This window comes from Ceratotherium simum, chromosome X (genome assembly GCF_057802395.1).
Source record: "Ceratotherium simum simum isolate JZ-2026a chromosome X, ASM5780239v1, whole genome shotgun sequence".
In the NCBI taxonomy this organism is placed as follows: domain Eukaryota; kingdom Metazoa; phylum Chordata; class Mammalia; order Perissodactyla; family Rhinocerotidae; genus Ceratotherium; species Ceratotherium simum.
Genome location: NC_141940.1, coordinates 116431126 through 116448815, shown reverse-complemented (window position 1 = coordinate 116448815; position 17690 = coordinate 116431126). Strand labels below are relative to the sequence as shown.

The 17690-nt window shown below is 40.8% G+C and overlaps 1 protein-coding gene across 5 annotated transcripts in view; it reads right to left on the bottom strand.

Moving 5' to 3' along the window:
* Positions 1 to 17483, bottom strand: part of LOC147912010 (uncharacterized) — a 99034-nt gene extending 81551 nt beyond the window's left edge. For all 5 annotated transcript variants that reach the window (XR_015550751.1, XR_015550752.1, XR_015550750.1 and 2 more), the window contains exon 1: positions 17352 to 17483. Coding sequence is in view for 2 of the 5 variants with exons in the window: in XM_087427777.1 (XP_087283903.1) it covers positions 17352 to 17461 (110 nt within the window). In the remaining 3 variants the exon portion in view is untranslated. The remainder of the gene's footprint in view (positions 1 to 17351) is intronic.
* Positions 17484 to 17690: the final 207 nt, after the last annotated feature.

Genomic DNA, 17690 nt, shown 5'->3' with positions numbered 1-17690 from the left:
TAAAACTGACTATTAAGAGAGAGTACATTACGTGGATATGTTTGGGGAAAACCTTATAATCTTTTATCCTCACCAATGTTATACAGTTTTAATAGTGATAAGATTATACATAATTCTAATTTTTGTAGAATTGCTCAGCATATACTCAGTCATAACATTAAATGAAATAAGCTTTAAGAACTGTATTTAATTTTTTGTTATTTAAACAAAATCTCAAACCACTGCAGATATGAAAACACAGTGAGAACTTCCAGGCCAATTTCTGCATGAAAGCTTGACGCTGTAGAGGTAAGTGGAAAAGCAAAGCCTCAAAGCTTCTTTAGCCCTTTGGACCCTGGTCACTAAGACAAACACTTGCACTCAATTCCATGGCCATTGCAGTCCAGAGGAACAGAGCCTGAAGGCCACGGCACCCAGAAACGGAGGTCTTGGGGTAGGAGAGGGTGAGATCCAGACCTGCCTGTCTCCCCCTCCCCCTACACCACCATCACCACACCTCTGGGACCTGCCTTGGTCTGAGCCAGAGCAGGAGAGGGAACATGTCCCAAATATGAACTCAAGCTTGGAGGAACCAACTCTGGGGGACAGTCATCTACTTAAAATTGAGGATGTTTTTAAGATATTTGAAACCAAAGTTATCACTGTAATCCCTTTTCAGCCATTTTTAATCCTTTTTTGGACTAAGACAGGTGTTTAAATTGAGAATTAAAATAAACTCTTTATATATATTTTTTAAAGTGTTGGAAATGACAATGTCAAAGGTTCCACTTTTCTTACCCACTTCATTGGTTGTGGGTTTTATTTCACAGCAAATATCCACTAATTAATTTTTGTCAATCTCCATAGCAAAGTGAACAAACGCAGAATTGTAAAAGGGCGCTCTGTTGTTTTTTCCAAATCTGTCTCCAAAGTCCTTTTATTTAAACAGAAGAAGAATTCATCTCCTTTAAAAGAAACCGCACTTCGAATAATCAAAAATAGGGGATGAAAAAGTTATACAAAATCCAGTCAACCAACAGCCAGGCTTTGTTTCCAGCTAATAAAAAAGTAGAAAAGAACCTGGTTTCCATTCCATTGTAATTGTGTTCCTTTCAACAACAGTGTCATAGCTAAGGAATCATGACAAAATACAATTACTTAAATCTAATATTTTCAATCATTCCAAATGTGTTTGATTCTTTTCTATACGTTTCTTAAAGTATTTGCATTACTCCCAATACTTTTACCTTATTATTGGGAACGTCATAATTCCTAAAGCATTGGTTTCAGCTTAAGTGTGCATTTTGTAAATATATTTTGTCCATATTAACTAGAAAAGAAAAAATGATCCTTTTACAATTACTTAGGATAGTAACAAAAGAATATACAAAGATGCTCTTAGGAAAAATTGTCCAAGACTTGGAAATGGGCAAAAAATTACTGAGTGTCCTTTTAGCAGAGTGCTGGGTATTTTCCAGCCGACCCTCCTAGGATTATTTAATTCCATAGGGGTGTGCACCTGTGGTTGACTGTCATTCCGTTGATTAGGCTATTTTACAAATCTGTAAGGGTAGAAGTTGTAAAAAACTGTCAGTAATGCAAATAATTGCTATCCACTGAAACGCAAATTAATATTGTCTGGTAGAAATATAATGAATTTCTGCCCTATAGAAAGGATGACCTTAAACATTACACTTTATTGCCGTATAGGACAGCACTGTCATGCATATTACGTTTTCTAGTAGCACATTAAAAAAGGTAAAATGTTAAGAGGTGAAATTCATTTTAATAATATATTTTATTTAATTCAATGTCTCCAAAATATTACCATTTCAACAAGTAATCAACTTAAAATATTGAGATTTTTTATATTCTTTTTTTGCATGTTGTCTTCAAAATCCAGTGTTTTTACATTTGTAAAAGAATTTTACATTTACAGCACATCTCAATTCATACTAGCCACAATTCAAGTGCTCAATAGCCACGTATGGTTAGTGGCTACCATATTGGATGGTGCAGCCACAGTTTCTCTTTGTCTGCATAGGTCTGGATGGTTCAACTATTATATCTTCCCGTGCAGCCATTTGCTAAAACACTTATGATGTTAACCCTAGATATTTCCTCAGCACCTACTATGTGCCTGGCTGTTCGCTACTTACTAGGACAGGTATAAAAACTGTGTCATGGATGATCCCTGCCCTCAAAGAGTAAAGTGAGGTAAGACATATAATCATTAAAAAATTAGAAAACGAGACATCATATAAATGAATTCTTGAATTTAATGGATAATAGAGAAGCAAAAAATAAATACAGACAGGCATAGTCAAGGAGGAGGAGATTTGGAAGGGAAGAAAGGAGCCAAGGATATTCAAGCCTTAATAAACAGGATGAGGAAGAAAAGGGGTAAGTTAAAGCTTAAACAAAACAGGAAGTTACTGGCCAGATTTTATTAAAGACTCTATTTATTTGGTTCAGATCATGGTTTTCTTAATACATGGTTACTCTTTGGTGGAAAAATTAAAATAACTTTAGAATGAAAATAGAATTCATGTTATATGTTATATGATCTCAACTGTGCTCTAAAAATGCATTTTGAAAGACATGAAGAAAACATCCAAAAATGGCCCTCAATAACTGGATTGATTATGGTGAGGTAGAGGATGATCCTGCTTCTTTTTTTTTTTTTAATTTTTAAATTTTATTTATTTATTTTTTTCCCCCCAAAGCCCCAGTAGATAGCTGTATGTCATAGTTGCACATCCTTCTAGTTGCTGTATGTGGGACGCAGCCTCAGCATGGCCGGAGAAGCGGTGCGGTGGTGCGCGCCCAGGATCCGAACCCGGGCCACCAGCAGCGGAGCACACGCACTTAACCGCTGAGCCACGGGGCCGGCCCTCCTACTTCTTTGAAGTTTGTTATACCTTTCATTTTTTTTTCAATAATCATATAATACTTTTATAATTAGAAAAAAATATATACTGTTTATAATGTGTAAAGAAATTGCACTTATCTGATGGCTCCAGAAATTCTGAAATGAGATTGGACAAATAGGTATGTCTAACCACTGCAATATGATCTCTTGATGTTTTAAAAACTAAAACAAGAGTCCAGGGTTTTCATATCACATATGCTGGAACCATGGGCTATTGGACTAATAAATCATGGAGTAAGCTTTCATCTATTTTCCATGGATTTGTCTGTCAACTGTGAGAAGAGTCAAGTATTGCTTAAGTTAATGTGGCCACGTAGGGTTGAATTTACTTTTAGAAAATCAGCTTGCTAAAGGTGACTGCCTCATTGTTAAGTAAAGTTCACGGCTAATGGTTTTGACAAGTAAAGCTGTTCAACTTCCCAAGGTGGTTCACTTGATCATTCATCCTCTGCTGGCCATGCAACTGATGGAAATTTTAAACACAGCTTTCATCTTTGACCTTTGTCTTGATGATTTAGCTCATACAGCAAACTGTTGTCATATTTTCCAGTTAACTTGGCCAAGCAACCCTTGCAGAATAATTGAATCCTTTGCTTTCACTTTGCCCACCCCACTTCTAGCACAACCGCTAATCATGTCTTATCCTTATTTGCTTTTGATATTTACTAATTACTATTAACCATTGCCCTTTGTCGACATCATTCTCTCATTCTGACTTTTTCCACCTACTCAGCTATTTCTCGTCCTTCCCACACGTTCTCCTGCTTTAGCCCAGTAATTTCAAGTTGACTTCTTGAAATAAGCTTGGCACATTTTCAAAATGCTAGAACATTTAGAATACTGATAATAAGTTGACTGTTTAAGTATGATAACTCCTTATCAATCAGTAAAGTTAGCAATTTTTGCTGATCAAACACTGTATTTATAGATATATGGAGCTATAGGGATTTTTTTAAGCAAGTATGGGCCTAAAGAAGTCCTGAATAGCTTGCTTGTACTCATGGAATCAAGCAGTGAGAAAAAAAAGTATGAACTATAGAAAATAGCATATGAATATATGAGTTCACTACAGTGTACTTTATGCTAATGAAAACACTGGAAACAACCTAAATATCCAATAGGGGAATGGTGGGGGAAATTACATATATCTAAACAGTGAATATCATGCAACTATTTGAATATTGATTATGATATCTTTTGAGCAAAGAGTGACTAAGAATAGCCTTTTAACAATACTTGCTCTTATATATATATATATAAATGATCCCCTTCACTTTCCTGTCTCTAGGTCTTTATGGATCCTCTGTTACCTGGATGAGATACCCTTTCTCTCCTCTCCCTGCCCCCAGCCAATCTCCATGTGTCCAAATCCAAATGCTACACATTTGTCAGCAAACATTTATTCAACAAGCATTTATTGTGCACCCTGCCAGTTGGTACCTGCTCTCATGGGGCTCGTGGTCAAATAATCACATAAATAAGTATATGATTACAAATGGAAGGAGTGCTGTGAAGTAAAGAAATGGTTGTAAGATACGGGAATCTAGGGAAGTGACACTTGAGCTGGGATCTAAAGAATGAGTAAGATTTCTGAAGCAGTATGGGTTCAGGGAGCAACATGTGCAATGACCCCGCTACAGAAAATGCTTGGTATTTTCAGAGAACTGAAAGAAAGGCCAGTGTGCCTGCAACACAGGGAGTGATGAATACTTCGAGATGAGGTGGAGAGGTAGACAGGACTGCAACGATGTAAGACTTTGTGGTTAAAATAGAGCAATGGAAAGTCACCAGAGGACATTAAGGTCAAGAAGTGGAGGGATGATGTGATGAAACCTGAATTTTGAAAAGATGATACTGGCTTCAGTGTGGAGAATGGATTGGGAAGGAACCAGGGTGGACACTGGGAGGTCAGTTAGGAGTCTACCACATTGGTCTGGGTGATAGTTCTAGCTTGACCTAGGGAGTTGGCTATGGAGATAGAGAAAAGGAGACAAATCTGAGAGGTATTTAGAGGATACAATTAGTAGGGTTTGTTAATGCAAATAATCCATACTCAATCTATAAATCAAAATTGGGGTGAGTGTATTATGAGCCAATTTGAGGACCAGCCTGGGAGAACTTTTCCACCAAGAGAGGAAGCTCTCCAAAGAAGTGTGGTGTACAGAGTGGTTATATACCATTTTGGAACAAAGAGCATACATCACTTATGACAGGAATATCTCTTTTGCTACTGTCACGAGATGTGTAGCTAGCACAGCAGGTCAGTGGTCACAAGGTGAACACAGCAAGTCAGTGGTCAGCAAGTCAGTAATTAATCCTTACTTTCTGAAGAAATGCTTATCCTTAAAGAAATGCTGATATGTGGGAGGCAACATCTCTATCTTTAAGGGCATCATTCGTGGCTTTGGGACATTGTACATGTTTAAAGCAGATGTACAATGCATGCTCAACAGGCCACACAAGGCCTTTCTGGAAAAACAAGGTCAGGCCGAATTAGTTTTAAACCAAATGGCTTCCTCATATACTCCAATATATCCTACTGCTTTCCATTTATTCATCAGGCTTAATGATAGACTAGAATGGAGAATGAAGGAGAGAAGTGAACAAGATGATTCCTAGGTTTCTGGCTTGTGGAACTGGATGGATAGTGGTGTCATTCATTAGAAGATGAGGTTCAGGACTGATGGTCATGAGTTTGGTTAAGTTTGACCATCCCATCATAGGCTTATAGATAATTATTGAAGCCATTGGCATGGATGAGACTGCCTAGGAGGAAAGGTTAGGGTGAGAAGAGAAGAGGGTCTATACTGAGCCTTGAGGAACTCCAATGTTGCATGGAAGATGCAACTGCAGAGGCAGAGAAAAGATGGTCAGTGAGGGAGGAGCAAAACCACAAGAGCACAGTGTCCCAAAACCAGGAGAGAATGTGTCAAAAGTCTTCCATAATCCTCCCAAACAATGGTAATTTGTCAGCCCAAAAACTTTAGCTAAGCCTTTTTTATAACACCTTTTCCTTTTTAGTTTACTTTATATTCCTTTCCACATGTATATTATGGCTAGTTGTGCACATATATTACTACCACTTTTATAGTATAGGATCCTTAAAGGCAGAGGCTGTGCCTTGCTTATCTTTGCATCTGCAACAAATAGTGCAGAGTATTGATTATGTGGCACGCTCAATACTTATTTATTAAATGAAGGAATGAATCATGGGATGGTAAGCCATTTAAGATTTAGTTGCAAAGTTAAAGAACTTTTGTAGCATCCAGTGATGTTAGTGACTCCCTTGGAAGTGAAGTCTTGGAAATGCACCATACTGAGAGGATCTAAGATAAGATGCTTTAGGACATGCAGTATTTTCAACAGTACTAATCAATGCCATGGAAGTGAAAAGAAAGCCAAATCTATAATCTACCTATAATTACTATATAGTCCACAGCTTTTTTTGAAATGGACTTTTCCAACAATTACTTTCAAGTTTGCAGTGATAAATCAGTTGTTGGTCGTGGTAGCCACATGGTCAATTTGCACAACATTTCCTTCATTAAAAAACTTCAAGGGGCCAGCACCGGTGGCCTAGTGGTTGAGTTCGGCACACTCCACTTCGGCAGCCCGGGTTCAGTTCCTGGGCATGTACCTACACCACTCATCAGTGGCCATGCTGTGGCAGCAACCCACATACAAAATAGAGGAAGATTGGCAACAGACATTAGCTCAGGGTGAATCTTCCTCAGCAAAAAAAATAAATAGTTTTTTAAAAAAAAAGAAACTACAAAAGTTGTAATGCTGGGGGCCGGCCCAGTGGCATAGTGATTAAGTTCCCGTGCTCCACTTCAGCAGCCCAATGTTTGTGGGTGCGGATCCCAAGTGTGGACCAACTCACCACTCATCAAGCCATGCTGCGGCAGCATCCCATATATAAAGTAGAGGAAGATTGGCATAGATGTTAGCTCAGGGCCAATCTTCCTCACCAAAAAAAAAAAAAAGGCGTAGTGGGAGGGCAGAGGGGATTTCAGAAGCCATTTGGGGGAAAAATATTGTTCGTACCACTGGGAATCTGTGTCCAAAGCATTGATGCCATTAGATTAATTCAACTATAGGACATTGTCAACAGGTTTCCGTATAAATAATCTATTTATTTCTCTGCATTCACAGCCTTCTCTCCCCACTGCTGGCCCCACTTAACTCCCATTAACTCCCTCTCACATGGTCCAGTTGTTACTGAGCCAAAGTAGGTTCGCCTCCCGGCTAATTAAAATCAGACCCTCCACCAGAAGTAGTTGTCGGACAAAGTAGAGTTTATTTGCAACAAATAGGAGACCACACGGAATCATTTCCAAAGTTGTGGCTCTCTCCAAGCATGGGACAACAGGGGACTTTTATTTCAGATGGTGAATGAATATTCAAAAAGGAGAGGTGGGTATTCGCTTGCACAGGCTCAGTTGGAAAACATGCTTCCACATACATAGCACATTAAGTAAAGGGTGACTTTAGGTCATCTCGACTCATCTGTGCAGGCACTGCTCTTACAGTGGGCTCAATCTCATTCAGGGTTGCTGGTGATTGCATCTCTTAACATAACAAAAAAGAAAAAAAACAATGTTTCCGAAACCTCCCTTGAGTTCCTCAGGGCAATTAGTCGGTGACACAATCAATGTGGCTGGAGCATTTATGGAAGGCTCCATGAAATAAGAAGGACCTGAGCGGGGCCTTGGAGAATGGGAAAACCTTTGATGGGCAGGCATATGAAGGAGAAGAGTCAGGCACATTAGTGCTAAGTAGTGGGGCTGAGAAGGAGTATGAAGTGCCCTGAGGTCCAGGAGACTCTGACCTGGCCACAGTAATGGGTTCAGCTGGGAGGCAGTGAGAGGCATGGTCTGGAGAGCCACATTAAAAAGGTTCTTGAATGTTTAATGCGTGAGTTTAAATGCTATTCTGTAGTTGGTGGAGAATATATAGTGCTATCCTCCTCAATCGGATATGAAGGAGAGGGGGGAGAACAGAATATCAGCATCACACATGGAACTCTTCCAAACCACCCATGACCTCGCCTGCTGCAGTTGAGAACTGGCACTACAAGAAAACAGCACTCAGATAAAACCCTCAAAGGCAGAGAAAAGCTCTTGATTGGGATTTAACAGCAGCAAAGTGATAATTGTGATAAGAAGCCAACTCTCTCACCTCTGAGCTTTGTATTCACATTTCTGTTCCCTCATTTTGATGGCCGCTGTACTTTCCCCCAGGGTACCCTTCTCCCTCATACTGTAGCCAAACAACAACTCAGGGAAAATCTTTTTCTTTGTATTTCCTTGGTAGGGTGGAGACAGACTGACATTTTCCAAAATTACATTACAAATCACCAAGAGATGTAAAACAAGGTAAGAATAGCATGAAAAGAGTCAATTTTCCCAGGTAAAGATTTGGGGTCCAAAATCCCCTAAGATAGATAATCATTGAAGCAGTGAGCCTGAGAGGTACCACTGTTAAAGAAGCATCCTCCAGACAGGAACCCCAATCCCTACATAAGGGGATACAACTACATGGAGCATACAACTCAGTAAAACCCTCTTTCCTCTCCAGTTTTCAGGCATCCCAAAATTCCCAGGAGCGTTTCCCTCTCCTACCTGAGAAATTACTCTCTCATCTATGCTGTCCAGTCCCACTGTCTTGCTCCCTTGACTGTTTCTCTTTTGCACAGACCATCCCGTATATCACCTCCCAAAATATCACAAAGTCTGTGCTACAAACCACTAAACCACTACACTTCTCTCTCTCTCTCTTTCTCTCTCTTTTCTCTCCTCAGCCTGGGCCTTTTCTGAAAACTCTGCTGCAGGCACGAAAAGATCAAAGGCTATGAATGCCTAAATGTCATATTTTCATCTGGGAGCCATTCTTCCCAGTTCCTCTTCTGACCCAAAGGTATGTGACCACCAAGCTCTGCCTGTTCTTCAGCACCCAGGAAAAATGTCAATGTTCACAAATTCAACTTTATTCTTTTGCAGGCCTCCCTTATCTGCTTCAGGTCTTGTCGGAGGGGAGAACCTATTCCTCTGCCCTCTAGGTCCTTCTGGCTGGCCTAAGAATTAAATTGACATGAGACAGAATAACGGGAGAAAATCAAACAGAGATTTATAACATGTACACATGGGAGAAACCCAGGAAAACTGAGCAACTCGCCAGAATGGCCCAGACTGCCACCTTAAATACCATCTTCAGCTAAAGACAAAGGAGGATGTTGGGGGTAGTGGTTTGGGGCTTCAAAGGGGAGGAAGGCAAGTCACATGGAGATGGAAAAGCAAGTGTTTGGTAGAAAGAACTTTGATAAGAATGGGCTTAGCAAGCACCCTCCCAGTCTATCCATACCCAGAGTTATCTATGGTGATGGCCTCTCCTGGGACAGGCCTTTTATCTTAAACTCTTTTAGGCAGTTGCGGGGGGAGTTCAAAGTTTGTTTCAGAGTCTTTTGTTCTTAAAAATAATTAAGCCCTGGATGTTAGCTCAGAGCCAGTCTTCCTCAGCAAAAAGAGGAGGATTAGCATGGATGTTAGCTCAGGGCTGATCTTCCTCACAAAAATAAATAAATAAAAAATAATAATTGAGCCAAAGAGACACATTTTGGGGTCACCAATTCTGATCCCCCACAGTCTGTTGCTAAGTTTCAGGTTCCTGTTGGAGGTACATATCTACTTCACATCCGAAGAAGGGCAGTGGTGACCAGCACCCTTGAACACCCAGGGAATGATATACATCATGTCCCCAAAGCCACCTCTCTGCCGCTCTTGAAATAACTCTTTCAACATACTCCTCCTCCTCTACTGCCAACCCCCCAACACTCCTATACATTGTAACCAGAAAAGATGTTCTCATAGAAATTCACTATATAACAATTCCTTAACTTGATTAGAAAACTAAGACAGATTCCAAAAGAAAGCTGGCAGACATTAAGAGGAAGGAAACAGAGAGAGAGTAACGACTAGTAGCAAAGGTCTGTTTGCCGTCAGGAACTCTTAGTATTGACCTGGAAGTGAGGACTAAGCATAGTATCCTACTCAGAGTAGGAGACTCTGCAATGCAGGATACAGTGCAGAAGACTGTAGCACTTGCAACTGTGGAGGATCAGAACTGGCGGCCCAAAGATGTGTCTCTTTGGCATGAGGATTATTTTTGGCTGGTTATTTTTTTTAAAAACTGCAGATATGGGAAAAGCTCTAAACCAAGTAGAAGTTACCCTTTGTAAAAGACATTTACATTTGTAAGAGAAATCTCCATTTGTAAAGATATCTCCCTCTCTGTACCAGAAAGAGGAGGATGACCTTATCTCTAGAAACTCTTATCAATTCAGAAGGCAAGGACTTAAATCTGCATAATAACCTTACTCTCATTTACTGTTCCTTTCTGGTAACCTCCCATAACTGACTCCCCCTACCCCCAAGATCCTCGTTTGTCTGTAGCTGAAGATGGTATTTAAGCTGGCAACCTTGGCCATTTTGGCGAGTTGCTCAGTTTTCCTGGTTTTCTCCCATGTATACATGCTATAAAGCTTTGTTTGATTTTCTCCTGTTATTCTCTCATGTCAATTTAATTCTTAGGCCAGCCAGAAGGATATAGAGTGGGTAGAGGAATTCTCTTCCTCCCAACACAGCCAAGTTGAAAAGGGAAATCAACTCTTGTGGTGGATCATTTCCAAAGGTGGCCAGCAAAAATTCCCTCCATCCCTGTACACACGTGCCACTCCTCCCATCAATAGGTGGAGTCTATTTTCCCCTGGACTGTTCTTGTAACTTGCTTTGGCCAATAGAATGAAGCAGAAGTGACATTCTAGTACTCCTAAGAACTACAAGAACTTTAAGGTCTTAAGAAGACTTGTAGTTTCTGCTTTTGTGTTTTCGGGAATTAGCTGACAGGTTAAAAAGCTCAAAGCAGGCCACTAAATGAGAAGAGAGAGGCCCAGCCAGCCACCAGCCATTCCAGCTGAGGCCAGACATGTACGTGATACCGTCTGGGACATTCCAGCCCCAACTAAGCTCCCAGTTGAGTACAGCCAACACCACATCCAGCAGAAAAACTACCCAGCAGAGCCCAGCCAACTCACAGAGTCCATGAGAAATAATAAGTTGTTACGGTTTTAGGCGCTGTTTGTTTTTGTTTTTGTTTTGTGAGGAAGATCAGCTCTGAGCTAACATCCATGCCAATCCTCCTCTTTTTGCTGAGGAAGACTGGCCCTGGGCTAACATCCGTGCCCATCTTCCTCTACTTTATATGGGATGCCGCAACAGCATGGCTTGATAAGCAGTGCGTTGGTGCGCGCCTGGCATCTGAACCCAGGTGGCCAGTAGCGGAGCATACGCACTTAACCGTTATGCCACGGGGCCGGCCCCTAGGTGCTAAGTTTTGAGGGCAATAGATAACAGAGATAACTCTTTATCAATTCAACCCATCTCAGTCAAGGATATCAACAAATCTGGATCCCAAATAACCTCTTAATTTTCCTAGATTTTATGTTTGAACTGTCCTTTTGTTGCTTGAGTGTTCTATATTGATCTCAATCATGCATTCCAGACAGTTCTGGTTTCAAATATTATGTCCCATAGTTCCCATAAGAACAGTTATTAGAGCTTACTTTGAGTTCAGAAACTCTGACCACTTTATCCATATTACTCCCTTAATAGAGTTAATGCTTTAACTTCCTCTTTGATTCTAAAGAAACTTTGGATTTTATTCTTGGTCTGAATTTTAAATTTTACTTTCAAAATGTCCTGTGTGGGTATTTGCTGTGATAATTTCCCTTTGAATGTGTTTTGCAAGTTTATTCATGCTTTTCAAATGTAAATTCAATGATGTGAGAGCAATGTGCATTCAGACAATAGCGTTCATCAGATGTCACCACTGAAATAGAAGGAATCTCCAGGATTTCAGCTCTAATCCTTCTCTCTTCCTTACTTTATAGAATGTCTGTGTGACTTTATCAATGTCAATGACTTCAGTTAACGTCTGTAAAATGAAGACTCACAAATTAGACTTCCCATTTGGAGTTTTCCTCTGAGATTCAGATATAGTTTCAACTGCCCACCAGATATCTCTACTTCGATGCTCTACAGGCTTCACAAACTCAACATCCCCAAAATGGAATTCATTGGCCCCCAGAACTTATTCTTCCTCCCTTAATCCTTTCTCAATGAATGATAGCAGCATTCAATCAGAAATCTGGCATGTGGGTCTCCCCACCAGACCAGGAGCCATACGTCTCATTCATCTCCATATCTCTAAATCCTAGCACAGGACCTAGTATATCATAGTGCCCGCTAAGGGTTTTTTCAACTAATAATTAAATGAACAATGAGGTTCTGGTTACCCCAATAAGAAATATCAGCTCCTGTCTAACTCAGCTATATGTGCCAACACTTTCAGCACCATCTAGTTAAGTCCAAGGAAAGACTTTGTGAGGAAACTTGTCACCACCAGCCGGAGTAGGAACCAAATGAGCCACCACAGGCCACATATGCTTGGGTAAACCTTGGCCTCAACAATGCCTATGCTGTACAGCCTTCCTTACTAGGACCGACAGAGTTCATTTGAATGAGCTGCATGAGGGACCCATTGCTTGAGTTCCTGAGCCCCTGCTGAACCTGAGCTCTGTTCTGAGCAAAACATGTCACCTTCCTGATTTCAGGAATGAGATCCCTTCCCAGTCATTCAGGCTGCCATGACCCCAAGGTGTTCTTGTACTTCACAGCTGCACAATATCAAATGGCTCTACCCTTTGGAAAACAAGCTTTTAACGTTTTTTTTCCTGGTTACAAAATTCCAGCCAAGTCCAAGCAGTTCAATGTCAACTCAGTTCAAACCTATGGTTTCTTTAAAGCACTATGTTGCAGATGTTAATCCCTTTTTATTGTTGGGTCACATATGCAAACCCAAGCCCTGCCTGGTTCGTTGTGCCCCCCTTCCTGTCTGTGTAGCTCTGGAGGTCCAACCTGCTTCAAAGCCAAACCAGTCTGGGTCACAGGCATTTTGAGTTTGTCTTTATAGCCTAAATGTCTTTCATTCTCTTGGTATGATCATGACTGACAGCTTTGTGAACAATATTTTTAAGATTAATGTCTGTAATAACAGCTTTTATATTCCAGATTAATTTATAGCATCTTACATAATAAATCATTTGATCTGGCAATTTCTTTATGAAATCAAGCATAATCTCAGATATACATGAGATATCCTCTGGCTTTATAATTTTAGACTCTTAAATGTAACTCTACTTTTTTTCTTTCAAATACATTTGCTTTTTTGGAGTTTGGGGTGATTATAATGGGTTCATTTAAAATACATTTTATTAAAACAGCACTTCCCAATTTCATGACATCTGAATAAAAAAGCAATTTAATCTCCATGAAAACAATTTTTGGCATTAAAATTCATTATATCCATTTACATAATTATGGGGAAAGCTCAATGAAAACTACCAATAAAATCTTGTGCTTGATGAAGCACATTAGAACATGAATATACAGTCAAAAGACAGGTTCTTTCATTACCAGACTGTTACACTACTTCAGTAACAAATCTTATCACCCTCTCTCTATCCTTTGTCTTTCTGTACATAGTCTCTAAAACTACGCTATTATAAATTGAACTAACTAGGAAGGAGAGATTTAACATATTTGTGACATATGGATTATAAATAAATCAATGCCAATGTGCTATCAGCAAAGGTCTTAACAGACCTACTTTACTTAATAGAGTAAAATAAACATACTAACAGTTTCCATGAGAAGGGATAAAGCTCAAGTATCAGAAAATAACAATTCAGTTTAGCAAATCTTTTAAGTCTAAAAGTAATCTTTGGATCTGTAAATTCAACGCAATCCCTATCAAAATCCCAGGTGCCTTTTTTTTTGCAGAAATTAAAAACTGATCCTAAAATTCATATGGAAATACAAGGGACCCATAATAGCCAAAACAATCTGAAAAAGAACAAAGTTGGAGAACTTGTACTTCCTGATTTCAAAACTTACTGCAAAGTTACAGTAATCAAGACAATGTGGTACTGGCGCAGGATAGATATATAGATTAATGAAATAGAATTTAGAGTCCAGAAATAAGCCCTTACATTTGTGGTCAGTTGATTTTTGACAGGAGTGCCAAGACAATTCAATGGAAGAAGGATAGTCTTTTCAACAAATGGTGATGGGAGAACATGCAAAAGAATGAAGTTGGACCCCTACCTCATACTATACAGGAAAATTAGCTTAAAATAGATCATAGACCTAAATGTAAAGGCTAAAACTATAAAACACTTAGAAGAAATCATAGGAGTGCATCTTCGTGACCTTGGGTTAGGAATGATTTCTCAGATATGACACCAAAAACACAAGTGACAAAAGAAAAAGTAAATAAATTGGACATCATCAAGATTAAAAATTTTGTGCTTCAAAGGACACCATCACGAATCTGAAAAGAAAACCCACAAAATAGAAGAAAACATTTGCAAATCATATATCTATTGATATCCAGAATGTATAAAAAACTTTCAGTACTCAAGAATGAAAAGACTGGGCCGGCCCCGTGGCTTGGCGGTTAAGTGCGCGCGCTGTGCTGCCGGTGGTCCAGGTTCGGATCCCGGGTGCGCACCGACGCACCGCTCCTCTGGCCATGCTGAGGCTGCGTCCCACATACGGCAACTAGAAGGATGTGCAGCTATGACAGACAACTATCTGCTGGGGCTTTGGGGGAAAAATAAATAAATAAAATCTTTAAAAAAAAAAAAAAAAAAGAATGAAAAGACTAATAACAACTAAAAAATGGGCAAAGGATTTGAATAGACATTTCTCCAAAGAAGATATACAAATGGCCAATAAGCACATGACAAGATGCTCAACATCATTAGTCATCAGGGAGATACAAATAAAAACCACAGTGAGGTATCACTTCATACCCACTAGGACGGCTATAATCAAAAAGATAGACAATAACAAGTGTTATCGAGGATGTGGAAAAATTGGAACCCTCATACACTGCTGGTGGGAATATAAAATGGTACAGCTGCTTTGGAAAACAGTTTGTCAGTTCTTCAAAAAGTTAAACATTGTGTTACCATATGACCCAGCAATTTCACTCTTAGGTATATACCCAAGAGAAATGAAGACATACGTCCACACAAAAACTTGTACACAAATGTTCATAGTAGCACTGTCTCAAAATAATCAAAAAGTGGAAATAACCTACATGTCCATCAACTGATGAATGGTTAAAGATTTGATACATCCACTCGTTTAGTGTTCTAGGACCCAATTCCAATGTGTGTGTTCCAGGGGGCTTCCCACACAACATCAAGCAATTCTCAGACACCAGCAGGGAGTCCGAGAATTCAACTCAATTCTGACACTGTCTACTCGGAGATAGCTTCAGATTCCACAGGTTAAGGGTTCGGTCCTACAAGACTGCCCCCCTGACTTCAGACCCCAGTCGCAAGCCCAGTTTGTTACCTGTACTTCTCATTAACTGTCTACAAATTGGAGGTTCCAACATCTTCTGACTAACTGGCTATAAATTAGAGGTTCCCAGACCTCAGCCTCAGGTTTGACTAATTTGCTAGAGCGGCTCACAGAACTCAGAGAAACATTTTACTTACTAGATCACCAGCTTATGATAAAAGGATTGTTGGGGCCCAGGGCAGGCCACCCCAAAATTTCCCACAATAGCATACTTATTATTTTGAATTAAAGTTACTTGAGAAGCAAAAAGGTCATTCTGACCCTCCTGTCTCTGTCCCCCCTGAAAGCAGGAAATAAATCTCCCATGTGAAAGGTGCCCTCCCTGCATCCTTATCACCAGACCTGGGGAATTCAAGGTTGAGAAGCCTGCATAAACAAACCTTGTTACTTTATACTAATTTACTACCTCAAGCCTTAACTCTGCTTAAATTCCTCACTAATTACATACCTCAAATCTAAGTTTCTTTGTTCTGTCATTCCTCACAAATTTATTGTTTCTTTGTGTGAAAGATATATATACTGCCTGCTTTGTTCACTCTCTGAGCATCATTTCTCTATGATCTCCAATACATACACATTAAACTGGGTTTTTCTCCTGTTAATCTTGTGTCAATTTCATCATTAGTCTAGCCATAAGAACATAAGAAGGGTAGAAAGGGGATTTCCCCCCCAGCCCCAACAAGATATAACTCAGAAACAGCCAGACAGAAGAGATACATAGGGCAAGATATGGGGAAAGGGGGAGGAGTTTCTATGTCCTCTCCAGGTGCGTTATTCTCCCCAAATCTCCACGTGTTCACCAACCCAGAAGCTCTCCAAACCCTGTCCTTCAGGGTTTTTATGGAGGCTTCATTACACAGGTATGATTGATTAAATCATTGGCCATTGGCGATCGATTCAACCTCCGGCCGCTCTCCCCTCCCCGGAGGTCAGGGGGATGGGACTGAAAGTTCCAACCCTCTAATCAGATGGCTGGTTCCTCTGGTGACCAGTCCCCATTCTTAGGTGCTTTCCAAAAGTCATCTTATTAATGTAACAAAAGACACATTTATCGCTCTCTTCACTTAGGAAATTCCAAGGGTTTTAGGAGCTCTGTGCCAGAAACAGTGCTGAAGACCAACTATATATTTCTTAGCGTAAATCACAATATCACATCCGTGCAATGGAATATTATTCGGCAATAAAAAGAATGAAATACTGATAGATGAACCTTGAAAACATTATGCTAAGTGCTAAGTGAAAGAATCCAGCCACAAAACACCACATACTGTATGGTTCCACTTATATGAAATATCCAGAATAGGCAAATCTACAGAGACAGAAAGTAGATTAGTGGTTTCTTAGGGGTGGGGGGGACGGAGTGGGGTGGGGAATGGAGAGTGACTGTTAATACATTCCAAGTTTCTTTTAAGGGGAATGAAAATTAGATTGTGATTATGGAGGCGGAGTCAAGATGGCGGCGTAGGCAGACTCTGAACTCACCTCCTCCCGTGGACACAGCCAATTTACAACTACTCGTGGAAAAATTACCCCTGAGACAGAACTGAAAACTGGATGAGAGGAACTCCTGCAACAACGGACAATCCTAACTGGGGTGGAAGAGGCAGAGACTCCCTTCTGGAGAGGAAAAACGCCGCCTTCACAAGCCGCCAGCGTCACGGCCGCCGGGAGCAGCTCACAGGTACGCACCCTCCCTGGAGGCGCGGGGTCCTGAGCCGGGGAGCGCCCCCGCTGTGGGCATTTTGTGGACCCAGCACAATCGACACCAGTGGCATAATATCTGACCTTGCCTGCTACTAAAGCATTGGGGAGCACCCCCAGAAAACCCGGTTCACAAAGAAACTAAAACTGGCTCTTAAAGGGCCCACGCACAAACTCACCCGTGCCAGAAAGCATCCTAAAATCACCAGAAAGAAAGGTGCACACTGCTTTGGTGACAAGAGACTCACCTAATAGGCCCTGAGTGCATCTCGGTGAGGGGTGAGACCTCTCCAGGGACTGGGACATTGGCGGCGGCCATTGTTGTGGCCTGGTGTGAGCGTGCTGACACAGACGCCATTGGAGTTCTCCCTGAGGCGTGCTAGCCCAGGGTCTGCTCCACCCGCTAGAGCACCAATTTAATCCAGCTCAGCCAAGGCAGGCAGCCCACCCTAGAGACTGGCCCCACCTAACAACAAGCCCTCAGGCAACGTGTGGGCCTGCATAGATTGGTGACTGGATTTTCTGCAGCCTGGCAACTGAGCTGACTTGAGCGGGGCAGGGTGTGCACAAGGAGCGTGTGGAGAGTG